We start from the raw sequence: 14,274 nt of genomic DNA on the forward strand, positions 1-14,274 counted from the left end.
TTATTTCCTGAAGATTTCCCATAAACGTCTGAACCGAGCCGATGCGGCCGCAGCCTGAACCCCGGGGCGTTCTTACATCCGAGACCTGACATCCAGCTACAGTTTCCCAAATATTTAAACCCATCGTCTAATTCTTGCTTCCTGAATGGAGAGGGAATAAACACACATTAACACAGCACTCGCTTCCTGTTTCCTGTCACACCTGTGAGGTCACTTCCTGTGTGTGACCCTGAGCAATACACATTGATTCACTCCTAACCTCTTCTTGTAAATATTGTTGAACAGCATGATTTAGGCGAACTGTTCCTTAAAGCGTTAGTTCACCCTGTAATGTGCATTGTGTGATTAATTCCTCCTGTGGTTGGCCAGCCGTCAGTCCTCCGCTCATCTTCACACACAGATGAAGATATTAGTGTTGAAATCCGATGGCTCAGAAAGGCCTTCATTGACACCAATGTCATTTCCTCTCTCAAGACCCATAAAGGCACTAAAGACGTCGTTACAAAGCCCATCTCACTACAGCGGCTCTACAATCATTGATGAAGAGGCCAGAATAGAGTTAGTGCGCAAAAAACACTAAATAACGACTTTAAAGAGAAGAGACGAAACGGAATAAGAAGAAACGAGACGAATTGAAGTTTTATAAACTAATTTCGGGACTAATTAAACACAGGTGGAGCAGGCTCAGATAATTAAACACAAGAGGAGCACATTTAACGAATCAGTTAATCAATTGTAAGGGTGGATCGCCTACAGTGGTTCTGACTGCAGGGTTGCCGAACGACTAAAGAAACGTTATCAGCGTGATGGTAGAAAACTGTACATTTCTTGTCGATAACCACCCACTGCAACTTACACAGGGCCGGCTGTAGCTCTTTGGTTGCCCTAGGCGAGATGAAGTTTTGCGCCCCCCACCCCACTCACTTTTATCGTCCCTAATTCAGCACATGTCTGTTTTCCTAGGCCTACCCCTAACCGAGAAGCACTTATTATTAAACACGTTCAACGCTTTATTTCCACTTTTCAAACATTTTCTCACTTTTTATTGAAAATAAATGCCTTTCCGATCTGATATGTGATGGGAAAAGGGAATAGAGCGAGTGTGGCAAAAGGCGGGATCGAACCTCTGATCGATCTGCATCAAATCTTGATGCCGTGCGTCTTACCACTACACTACAGCCACTGTAAAGAATTTGGTGAACACAGCATATTTGTGTTTAATGTAATGTAAATAATATGGCATCTTTCGTTAGGCTGCTCTAGTAAAAAAAAAAAAACAAGAGGCCGTATTTATTTCCTTCCGACGCTCACGCAGAGAGCGTTTGTAGGCTACTTTTCATAAATAACGTGCATACGATATCCATATTTATAACGAACTGGACTTTTGATATTTACATGACATCCCTGTAGGTTATTGTAGATTATTGTCAGTGAAGTTGTTTGCAATACATATAGTAATATGTAGAAAACTAGCAAGTGATAGCTTAGTGACAATATTAATATTTATAAAATAAATATTAGTTGATAAGATTGATAATACTAAGTAATTTTATTTTGTTTGACAACTTATTGGCTGAGATAAATTCGATTTTCTTCCTTTCTTTTTTGCTCTTTTTCCGTCCCTGTGCATCCGCGGGGTTTAGACGCCTCATTTTTGATGAACGCGCAAGATGAGCACTTGCCTGACCTAACGCCTGAACTAATAATCAATAATCACCATCAATTCAATCTAATAATCGGGTTATAAGTAATTAAACGTGTGGCTGAGGGGGCGCCCTATGATGATCATGTTTAATAAATATTATGTTGTATTTCGCTTGTTCCGATTCTATGCTAAATGGGAAGTAATGGGCGGCACTAGAGCGAGCTTGCGCCCCTAACACAATTGTCGCCCTAGGCAACCGCCTAGCTCGCCTATAGCAAACGCCGGCCCTGAACTTACGGTACCGTGAGCTCATACCACCGTACATACCAACGACGGAAATAAGAGCAGTTACAATTGCAAAATATGTGGGAGAGCGTTGCTCTAATGTGACTATGTTGTATTGGAATAGGGAGCACTTCAAAGTCAATACCAAACCAAAACTAGTTAGCAAATCATTTATAATTGAAAGAATTTAATGACAAAATCTGGTTATGGTTACACTTAAAATAGTTACAAAATAGATGAATGAGATGATAAAACTTATACCATTAATCGTACCCAGCATGTGTAGAATGTTACCTGAGAGATAGGGAGAGATAGAGAGAGAGAGAAAAAGAGAAGAGCCAAAGAAGGCCTCTAGAAGCGACAGCGAGAGAAAAAGACAGCGTCAGAGGAAAAAGACCCCGAGCAACAGTTGCAATCTTCTTTTATCCATCCCTTGACCATGTGACTGAAACCCTGAGACATTCAAACTGACCAATCAGAGCAAACTTCCCCCACTGTACTACAGGTGTGGCAGCATTTGGCCTGCAGGCCCTCAACATCTTTAGGAATCCCAAACGGCCCCAATGATAAGAGAGAGGGGGTGGAACACAGTAAAACAAATGTCTCTGTTTAAAGTCAAATATCAAATATCTTTGATTATTTTGGATTCTTTCAGATGATAGGAGGTGTATATAGACAGCCGATTTACCTTCCTGTCATTGACAGTTTCTCAGCATCCCACCACCACCCCTTCTCCGCACTTCCTTAAATCAACTGCTATAAATATCAAAACAATCATAAACTATCTTCATCACGGGGGGATACTCTGGGTTTGGGCAAAATTTCCGAGCCTGGAGCCCTCCCCGGACAGCACGGCAAATACGCATAATCTTTACTCTATTTAATTGATGTAAGTGCGGACTCGTGAAACAAAATAAGACGAGACGAAATAATATATATATATTATTAGTTATGGCCGATTTCAAAACAAAGCTTCGAACAGTTATGAGTCAGTGAATCGATTCATGATTCGAATCGCCAAAGTCACGTGATTGAATCGATTCGCTGACTCATAACGGTTCGAAGCTTTGTTCTGAAATCGGCCATCACTATATAAGTCGTTATTTAGTGTTTTTGCGCACTAACTCTATTCTGGCCTCTTCATCAATGACTGTAGAGCCGCTGTAGTGAGATGGGCTTTGTAACGACGTCTTTAGTGCCTTTATGGGTCTTGAGAGAGGAAATGACATTGGTGTCAATGAAGGCCTTTCTGAGCCATCGGATTTCAACACTAATATCTTCATCTGTGTGTGAAGATGAGCGGAGGTCTGACGGCTGGCCAACCACAGGAGGAATTAATCACAGAATGCACATTTTCGTCTGAACTAACCCTTTAAGCCATGCTGTGATCCAACTGGAAATGAAGCTTTATCTGAAAGAGTTTCTGCTGTTTCCGCAGACGGTGGGCCGTGTGGTTATTCAGATCGCCAACGTGTCGGCCATGTACAAGTGTTCGGCGGAGAACAAAGTGGGAAGAGATGAGCGACTGATATATTTCTACGTAACCAGTGAGTTTCACCAACACATTTGTGCCTAACAAAGCAGTTTGGATCATTAGAACTATGAAACAATTATATTTAAAAGCTATTTCATTCTTTCTTTCACTTGCTTTGTTGTAACTTTACTACACTGCAAAAAATGCTTTTCTTCCTCAGTATTTTTGTCGTGTTTCTAGTCCAAACATCTAAAAATTCTTAAAGCAAGAAGTATTTACTAGACAAGCAAAAGTAATTGTCTTGTTTTGGGAAAAATAACTCTAAATGAAGAGAGTTTTTGCTTAAAATAAGATAAATAATCTGCCAATGGGGTGAGAATAATAATCTTAATTCAAACAGAAAACAAGATTATTTTTCTCACCCCATTGGCAGATTATAAAACTCTTAATCGTGAGTTATTTTCCCCCAAAACAAGACAATTGTCCCTTGTCTAGTAAATGTTTCTTAATGCAAGAGCTTTGAGGTATTTTGACTAGAAACAAGACAAAAATACTGAGTAAGAAGAGCATTTCTTGCGGTCTATAAAGGGTTACTTCACTGATTTAGCATATGGTTTTCATCTCTAGATATAATGCACTATAAAATCATCCATAGCTGTGTGTATTTACAGTATAATATACAAGGTACTATTTTCCATAAAGAACTGTATCCTCTGATTCCGTTATGTATAGGCGATGTACACTCCTCTAAAGGATTATTAGGAGCACGCTCTAATGCTGAGTTTGATCCCCTTTCGCCTTCAGCACTGCCTTAAAGCCTCTTTCACACTGGACGCGATTTTGACGTGCGAATAATTTGCGCGATGGTTTTTTTTTCTCGATCAGCTGTGTGTGTAATGAGCGCTTCCACACCGAACGCGAATGTGCAACGGCGAAAAAACGACATTTATTTTTTTCGTTTCAATGTCGATTTTTTTTTACTCTAGCAGCGACAAAAACGGCTTCAACCAATCACATGCAAGGAAACAAAGGTGACGAAATGTCCAGCTGATGTCACGAGCTATTCAATCAACATTAACCTTTGCCAGGCATGCCATTTCTCATGAGATTACAGCCGTAAGCCGTACAGCTGCAGCTGTGTTTGCCCACTGTATGCTACAGACAGCAATAACTTATAACCGCTTATAAATAGTTGATTTTTTTTTTAAACATTGTGTCCGCGATTATGGAAAGTGAACGTGTTGCCATCAGTAGGCTACGTCTGTGGCACTGAAATGTTCACATTGTGACTCGACTGGAAACATCTGCTCGGATCGATTGGTTCCTGAAGTGCGCGGTTTGTCTCGTCAGATGCGCTGCCGTCTCTGGAGGAGATCCTCAAATTGTCCCACAGACTTTAGAAAGTAAGTGCAGAACCGGCCATGATAAAGATTTAGCTCCTGTACAAGATTAGCATCCTCCCCTTTAGACTCTGTTCTGTAAGACAGGCTGCAACCAAAACCTTCTTCTCGCTCCTTTAAATAAAATGTAAAGCTCGTCTTCACTGAATGATGAACTGTGTGTGTTTTCTCGGCTGTCGCCGCGAATGTTTTGGAATGTTGGAGCTCTGAAACGTCACAAATTCGTGTCGCGGCTGATGTGAATGGTTTTGAAACGAAATATTCGCTTATTCGTTACGCGTCCGGCGTGAAAGGACCTTAAATTCTACGTGGCATTGATCAACAAGCTGCTGAAAGCATTCTTTAGAAATGTCGGCCCATATTGATAGGAGAGCATCTTGCAGTTGATGGAGATTTGTGGGATGCACATCCAGGGCACGAAGCTCCCGTTCCACCACATCCCAAAGATGCTCTATTGGGTTGAGATCTGGGGACTGTGGCGGCCATTTTAGTACAGTCAACTCATTGGCATGTTCAAGAAACCAATTTGAAATGATTGGAGCTTTGTGACATGGTGCATTATCCAGCTGGAAGTAGCCATCAGAGGATGGGCACATGGTGGTCATAAAGGGATGGACATGGTCAAAAACAATGCTCAGGTAGGCCGTGGCATTTAAACGATGCCCAATTGGCACTAAGGGGCCTAAAGTGTGCCAAGATAACATCCCCCACACCATTACACCACCACCACCAGCCTGCACAGTGGGAACAAGGCATGATGGATCCATATTCTCATTCTGTTTACGCCAAATTATGACTCTACCATCTGAATGTCAACCTCAAATTGTGTGGTTTATATGTTGTCCATTATTATTTACATCGCTTTCCTATTTAGCTATCCCAGAAGGCTTCGGGATAGAGATGGAGCCCTCTGAGGATCCTCTGGAGCAGGATTTGGTCCAGCTGAAGTGTAACGCAGATAACTACACCTATGAGAACCTGCGCTGGTTCCGTCTCGACCCGCAGGCGGTTCCTCCGGAGCTGGACTGCAAGAGTCTGCACCAGTACGCCGAGTCTCTGGGTGGAAAGCTGTCCTTCCAGACCGCCAGCAACAACTGGGTCCTGGAGCTCAGCATTCCCAGCATCAGGCTTCAGGACGAGGGGAACTACGTGTGTGAGGTCCAGAACCGGCGCACTGGGGAGAAGCACTGCCACCGCAAATACATCCCAGTCAAAGGTGACGCTCATTCATTACTCTAATCTAGACCGGCACACAGTCACACACACACAGGCCTGCCACGATAACACATTTTGCTGGACGATAAATTGGCCAAGAAATTATCGCAATAAACTAAATATTGTCGTTCTGAGACCATTTTAATCTAAAATAATGATAATGGCATAATAATGCAGGAACACCTTCTCAGAGATCAATAAACTTTAATTTCTAAAGACTATTAACACTGAAAACAGAAAACATTTAAAATCCACAATAGGGTCACGGTTTAGGGTCACGGTTGTAGGGTCACGGTTTAGGGTCACGGTTTAGGGTCATGGTTTTAGGGTCACGGTTTAGGGTCATGGTTTTAGGATCACGGTTTAGGGTCACGGTTTTAGGATCACGGTTTTAGGCTCACGGTTTAGGGTCACGGTTGTAGGGTCACGGTTTTGGGTCACGGTTTAGGGTCATGGTTTTAGGATCACGGTTTAGGGTCACGGTTTAGGGTCATGGTTTTAGGATCACGGTTTAGGGTCACGGTTTTAGGATCACGGTTTAGGGTCACGGTTGTAGGGTCACGGTTTAGGGTCACGGTTTAGGGTCATGGTTTTAGGATCACGGTTTAGGGTCACGGTTTTAGGATCACGGTTTAGGGTCACGGTTTAAGGGTTTAAGGGTCACGGTTTTAGGGTCACGGTTTAGGGTCATGGTTTAGGGTCACGGTTTAAGGGTCACGGTTTAGAGTCACGGTTTAGGGTCACGGTTTAAGGTCACTGTTTTAGGCTCACGGTTTAGGGTCACTGTTTTAGAGTCACGGTTTTAGAGTCACGGTTTAGGCTCACGGTTTAAGGTGACTGTTTTAGGGTCACGGTTTAAGGTCACTGTTTTAGGGTCACAGTTTAGGGTCACGGTTTTAGGATCATGGTTTAGGGTCACGGTTTTAGGATCACGGTTTAGGGTCACGGTTTAGGGTCATGGTTTTAGGATCACGGTTTAGGGTCACGGTTTTAGGGTCACGGTTTAGGGTCATGGTTTTAGGATCACGGTTTAGGGTCATGGTTTTAGGATCACGGTTTAGGCTCACGGTTTAGGGTCACGGTTTAGGGTCATGGTTTTAGGATCACGGTTTAGGGTCACGGTTTTAGGGTCACGGTTTAGGGTCATGGTTTTAGGATCACGGTTAAGGGTCATGGTTTAGGGTCACAGTTTTAGGGTCACGGTTTTAGGGTCACGGTTTAGGGTCATGGTTTTAGGATCACGGTTTAGGGTCATGGTTTTAGGGTCACGGTTTAGGGTCACGGTTTTAGGATCACGGTTTAGGGTCACGGTTTAGGATCACGGTTTAGGATCACGGTTTAAGGGACACGGTTTAGGATCACAGTTTAGGGTCACGGTTTAGGATCACGGTTTAGGGTCACAGTTTTAAGGTCACTGTTTTAGGGTCACGGTTTAGGGTCACGGTTTTAGGATCACGGTTTAGGGTCACGGTTTAGGGTCACGGTTTTAGGATCACGGTTTAAGGTCACGGTTTAGGGTCACGGTTTAGGATCACTGTTTAGGGTCACGGTTTAGGGTCACGGTTTTAGGGTCACGGTTTAGGGTCACGGTTTAGGGTCATGGTTTAGGATCACGGTTTAGGATCACGGTTTAAGGGACACGGTTTAGGGTCACGGTTTAGGGTCACGGTTTAGGATCACGGTTTAGGGTCATGGTTTTAGAGTCACGGTTTAGGATCACGGTTTAGGGTCATGGTTTTAGGATCACGGTTTAGGGTCATGGTTTTAGGATCACGGTTTAGGGTCATGGTTTAATGGACACGGTTTAGGGTCATGGTTTTAGAGTCACGGTTTAGGGTCATGGTTTTAGGATCACGGTTTAGGGTCATGGTTTTAGGATCACGGTTTAGGGTCATGGTTTTAGGATCACGGTTTAGGATCACGGTTTAGGGTCACGGTTTAAGGGACACGGTTTAGGATCACGGTTTAGGGTCACGGTTTAGGATCACGGTTTAGGATCACGGTTTAAGGTCACTGTTTTAGGGTCACGGTTTAGGGTCATGGTTTTAGGATCACCGTTTAGGGTCACGGTTTTAGGGTCACGGTTTAGGATCATGGTTTTAGGGTCACGGTTTAGTGACACGTTTTTAGGGTCACGGTTTTAGGGTCACGGGTTTAGGGTCACAGTTTTAGGGTCACGGTTTAGGGTCAAGGTTTAGGGTCACGGTTTTAGGGTCATGGTTTTAGGGTCACAGTTTAAGGTCACAGTTTTAGGGTCACGGTTTAGGGTCACGGTTGTAGGGTCACGGTTTTAGGGTCACGGTTTAGGGTCACGGTTTTAGGGTCACGGTTTTAAGGTCACGGTTTTTCGGTTCTGTATGGTTTTTCTTGTTGGTTTTTTCTTTTAATCGTTAACACTATATATATATATATATATAGCTTAATTACCCACAATTTAGGATACAGAATAAATAAAAAAAGTTATATCATGTAATCATGCACAAACTGAGCTTGACCATCTCTGAGGAGTGATATTTTGATACAGTGAGAGAGAAGACATCGATGACATGCTTTTCATTTATTTGGCAAAAGCAGAATGTGTATCGCTCTCTCTACAGGAACTCATGAGCCTTTAGCACACACAGATTGAACTGAAGAATTAACTTACATTTATCAAGCTGCCAGCGTCAGTGTAGGTTTGCCTTGTTGTACTCGATGCGTCCGCATGAGAATAAGTGCGCGAGACCCCGTTCCGCTATTTTAACTTTGCGTGTGGCTCCACAACTAAAGAAGCACTAGTTCCAGACGAATCTGGCCGAGCATGATGTCTCATCACGCCGCACCCAGTATGCGCATTGAGTTTAAACATCTCCCCAAACGGCCGCCCATGGGGAATTTTTAATTAAAACAAGGGAATTAATTTTTAATTCATGGCCACAGTAAATATATATGTGTATGTATGCATGTCATGTGCAGTAATTTCTGGTGTGCGTTTATTAAATAGGCTTCGTTTTCTTTAACCCATGGCCGGCGTATTTTTCCTTTACGACAATATGCAAACAACTCAATACGCCGTCATATTTAGCCATACAGATAAGTTCAAGACATAATTATGAACTACAAACCTTCTACTTTTATTTGTACACACTCACAACAACAACAAAGGCTGTGGATTCTGGGAACAGATTATTTAGGGTGCCCTCCAAACCAAGGTTATTATAGTTTTGCTTTTTGAAATTAGTTTTTATTTTATTATCGTTTTCAATTTTGCTACAAATTTCAGTTTAGTTTTAGTTAGTTTTACAAATCGTTTTGCTAGTTTTAGTTTAGTTTTTATTTTGCAAATACATTTCTATTTAGTTTTTATTTATTTAGTTTCAGTTTTAGTTTTAGTAATTATAGTTTAGCAGAGTTACCATAATGAAGTGTAGAGTTTAATCTTACTAAACATCCTTAAGTGAAATAACTTGATAAACAAGCATTATTGTTTAAACCCAGGACGGTCTTACAAAACCTGCATAAAGCTGGGTCTTCACCTTTGAGCAACAAAACTTGAGTCAAACTATGACCTATACAAACAACGATCTGGAGATTAAAAATGAAATAAATTATATTTTGATATTAAAATTATATTTTATATTTTTGACATAGGCTAATACTCAGAGGATCTATCTTAAAGAGCAAAATAAATGCAACGTAAAATATATAAGTAAAAATTATAAATTCCAGACAAACTCATTCATAACAAAGATTAAATATTGTTAAACAATTAAAAGCTTATTTTCATTTCTTCAGTAGTACAATGTAGGTTAGCAGTGTAACACCACAGCTAAAGTCATCTGAATACAGCCAACACACACTGTTGTGCTCTGTGTGTGTGTTTGTTGTGCTATAATTTTAAAGGGGACCAATGTCCTCACTTATCTAGTAAAATATTATGATAACTGACTAGGTTAGGGGATATAAAATATCGTTAACCTGATATAAAATCAATGGAAGTCCTTGAAATGTCCTCACTTATATAGTGAAACAAACGTGTGTGTGTGTGTGTCCTGGTATTCCCTAACGTTACTTTGTGGGGAAATGTCTCCACACAGATAATATTATTAGTAGTAAATGATTATGAAAACACCTTTGAGCCTGTCAATATTATGCAAACATGAAATCTCAAACGCACAGTTGCTGACTTTTGCGCCTGCGTCTCTCGTCGCGTAAGAAACGGCATTCTAAAACAGTGAGCTTAAGTTAAAAGAAGTTCAACGTGCATCTCATTACCTTGTGTTATTTCCCATTTCACTGCCACGGACGCATTGATTCTTTGTGAACTGCCGTTTAGGACTGGCGATGTGTTGCCTGTCTGCACGCGTCCGTCACTCAGATCACTTCACGCGCAGTTGCGCAATACAGACACTCCCTCAACCGCCACAGTCAGATTTTCCACCACAGTAAAGAGAGCTTATTAATAACGAAAACGAATATTTATTTTTGCTAATTATTATTTTATTTCAGTTAGTTTTTTAGTAAGAGTAGTTAGTTTCGTTTCGTTTTAGTTTTTTATTTATTCAGATTTTTTAATTTTATTTCAGTTTACGAAAATGTTTTTTGACCAATAGTTTTAGTCTTAGTTTCAGTTTTCGTTTACGAAAATAACCTTGCTCCAAACACTGTCTTACTTTTTTGTTTGTTTATTAAACGCACATTTCTAAATTCAGTTCATATTTCCAACAAACGAAATTCGAAGCCAAAATAACGAAATTGTATAAACAAAACAAAAACAAAGACACTTAACCACCATGCAAAATTCTCTCTCTCTCTTTCTCTCTCTTTCTCTCTCTCTTTCTCTCTCTTTCTTTCTCTCTCTCTCTCTCTCTCTCTCTCTCTCTCTCTCTCTCTCTTTATTTCTCTCTCTCTCTCTCTCTCTCTCTCTCTCTCTCTCTCTCTCTTTATTTCTCTCTCTCTCTCTCTCTCTCTCTCTCTCTCTCTCTCTCTCTTTATTTCTCTCTCTCTCTCTCTCTCTCTCTCTCTCTCTCTCTCTCTCTCTCTCTCTCTCTCTCTCTCTCTCTCTCTCTCTCGGTGCATGCTGGGAATTGGGTGGGGAACGCATGGGAGAGTGCTTAGGTGAGAGGTAATTTACAGAAAAGAACGTCACTGTTTTTTTTGTTTTTTTCTCTTTCTTTCTTTATCTTATTGTATTAAAAAAAAAAAAAAAAAAAAAAAAAAAAAAAACGTGCGAGAGTTTTCTCGTGTTAGAGGCAGGGATGGCGTCTCACGCGAGTGTGCAGGCGTCAGCCCTGTCGCTTCGGCACGGGATTAGGTGTGTTACCCAAACAGGTGTACCGGTTGAGGACGTGCTACTGGATGTGGCAGAGCGCGTGGGGCATGACAATATAATTTCGGCGTCGCGAATGAATAGGGCCGTTGTAGTGTTTTTGAAGGAAGAAAATCTTGTCCATAGTTTGATCGAGAGCGGGATTTCGGTAAGTGGCACTTTTATTCCGGTTCAACCATTAGTTTCAATCACGACGAAGGTGGTTGTTTCTAATGTTCCAACGTTCATACCTGACGCTGATATTGAACGAGAGCTTTCTCGTTTTGGTAAACTCGCCAGTGGAATTAGAACGGTTCCACTCGGATGTAAACATGCCGCTTTAAAACATGTTATGTCGTTCAGGCGGCAGGTGTTCATGTTTTTAAATACACCAACGCTGAATATCTCATTTAGATGTGTTTTTGAGGGCAAATCGTATATGATGTACGCGAGCACAGGAGAGATGCGCTGCTTTGACTGTGGGGGTATTGGACATGTTCGGCTGTCTTGTCCTCATAGAGTTGAACCTGAGAATGAAGCAGGCCCTAGTAATATTTCAAGTGAGAGGAAGGAAAATGATGTGCAAAAGACAATTGAATCAAATGAAACCGCAATGGTGATTAATGAAGATAAGAATGTGGTTTCAACTGGGGAGGAAAATAATACAGAGGAAAGTCTTGATACTAAGACAAAACAGGAAAAAATGAAGAAAGTTGATGTCGGAACTGACGTTACTGTTGCTTCTGATGGGAGAAGTATTATGGTACAAGTGTCTGAGCAGGTTGAGGCTGTGGCGAGTCCAGAGGAAATAGGCCAGAAGAATGAAGACGCAAACGCTTTGAAAGGTGATGTTTTGGAAAGAGGAAGGATCGTATCTTTGACTAAGAAAGTGCAATCAGAAATTGTTGATGAGGAAATGGATGCTGATGATGATGATGATGATGATGGTGATGGTGATGTATTGTCTGATTTCTCAGACGTGTCAGATGTTTCGCAAATAGGATCTGAGCAGGTTTATTCACTGGATGAAATAAATAAATTCTTGGATGAAACGTTTGGAAAGTCTGTTGATGTGCGTAATTATTTTTCTGATCTGAAGAGGTTTGAGACCTCTGTTCTTTATTGGCAGAGAAAGGTTGGAGAAGATAGACTCAGTCAAAGAAAGAGGTTTCGTTTAAAGAAGTTTCTTGTGAAACTGCGAAAGGGTAAAATCCCCACAAAACGTAAATTTAAATAATTGGATCAATGTTTTATAAATCACTCAGGGTGACTTTACTATACTCTTTATTTCTTTTTGTCTCTCTTTTCTATCTCTTTACATTTTCTATGGAGATGATAAGGGTAGCCTCTTTTAACATTAATGGGGGGAGAGACAGGAGCAAGAGAGCAATGGTGGCAGAATTAATCAATTTTAAGAATGTAAATGTTTCTTTTTTGCAAGAAACGCATACAGATTGTAACAATGAATTAGAATGGCGTAGATGGTGGGAGGGTGGGAGTGTTTTTAGTCATGGGTCAAACATGAGTACTGGGGTAGCTATTCTTTTTTCAAAAAATTTGAATATGAAAATTATATCAACTGAAGAAATAGAAAAGGGCAGAGTTTTAATGGTTACAGGAGAAGTTAATGAGTTAAAGTTTTCCTTTATAAATGTTTATGCTCCAAACAATGGATCAGATCGTGTGATATTATTTAGGAAGTTGCAGAGTGCATTAAGAAAATGTGAAAATAATTCTTGCATAATAATGGGCGGTGATTGGAATTGCACCACACATTTTCTTTTAGATAGAAACAGGGAGGAATCCCATCCACTGTCAAGCAACGCTCTTCTTGATATTATTAAGGAGTTTGAGCTAATGGATGTGTGGAGGAATATGAATCCAACAATTAGACATTATACATGGGTTAAAATATTAGACTCTAATGTTACTGGAGCAAGACTAGATAGAATATATATAAGTAAAGCATCTATGAATAGAGTATCTAATGCAAACATTTTCCCTAATGGTTTTTCTGATCATCACATTGTGACCATGGATTTTAATATTATTGCTTCAGCACGCCCCAGGTTTTATTGGCATTTTAATACTAAACTGCTGCAGGATAGGTCTTTTTGTGAGAAATTCCGTGACTTTTGGAAAAGGTGGAAATTGAATAAAGGTAATTTTGAAAAAAAGATACAGTGGTGGGAGGTGGGGAAAACGCAGATTAAGATTTTTTGTCAGAATTTTTCCTATAACAATACTGTGTGTGTAAAAGAGAAAATTGAGCAGTTGGAGAAGGAAATAAAAGGTATAGAAAGTGCGATGGATGTTAATGTCCTGGGTTTGCCAAATGTTTTAAGGAATAAGAAACTTGAATTAAGAGCCATCTTAGAGGAAAGAGCAAAGGGTGCTCTAATTAGAGCCAGAATTTCTTCTATCAAGGACATTGACTCTCCCACTTCTTATTTTTTTAATCTGGAGCGGAAAGTAGCACAACAAAAGCGAATGTTTCATCTGCGCAAGGAAAATGGTACATTAACATCAAATCCAACAGAGATGAGGAAAATGGCAATGGATTTTTATGCTGATTTGTATGGACACACTGACTGTGACTCTGAGAATATGACACAATTATTACAAGGACTACCAAAGTTGCAACCTGAGGACAAGAAAAATCTCGATATCATGATCAACTTTAATGAACTTTCAGATGCAGTCCAACAGCTTTCCACTGGACGTGCACCAGGAATAGATGGTTTACCTGCTGAATTTTATAAGACTTTCTGGAATGTTTTAGGTGAAGATTTGTATGAAGTTTGTTGTGAGTGTTTTGAAAAAGGTACATTACCAACTAGTTGTCAGAGAGCTGTGATCTCTCTTATACCAAAAAATGGAGATCTGGGTTTATTAAAAAATTGGAGACCTGTGTCTTTGATGTGCTCTGACTATAAAATATTGGCTAAAGTTTTAGCCAATAGGTTAA

General features: G+C 40.6%; 1 protein-coding gene across 2 annotated transcripts in view; it reads left to right on the forward strand.

Annotated features, from left to right (window-relative positions):
* The window catches only part of flt4 (fms related receptor tyrosine kinase 4), a 106,615-nt gene that overhangs the window by 56,092 nt on the left and 36,249 nt on the right, over window positions 1-14,274 (forward strand). For both annotated transcript variants that reach the window (XM_067456782.1, XM_067456781.1), the window contains exons 12-13: window positions 3,369-3,477; window positions 5,679-6,020. In XM_067456782.1, the coding sequence (XP_067312883.1) occupies window positions 3,369-3,477; window positions 5,679-6,020 (451 nt within the window). The remainder of the gene's footprint in view (window positions 1-3,368; window positions 3,478-5,678; window positions 6,021-14,274) is intronic.

The sequence above is a fragment of the Pseudorasbora parva genome, chromosome 11 (assembly GCF_024679245.1).
Source record: "Pseudorasbora parva isolate DD20220531a chromosome 11, ASM2467924v1, whole genome shotgun sequence".
NCBI classification, from domain to species: domain Eukaryota; kingdom Metazoa; phylum Chordata; class Actinopteri; order Cypriniformes; family Gobionidae; genus Pseudorasbora; species Pseudorasbora parva.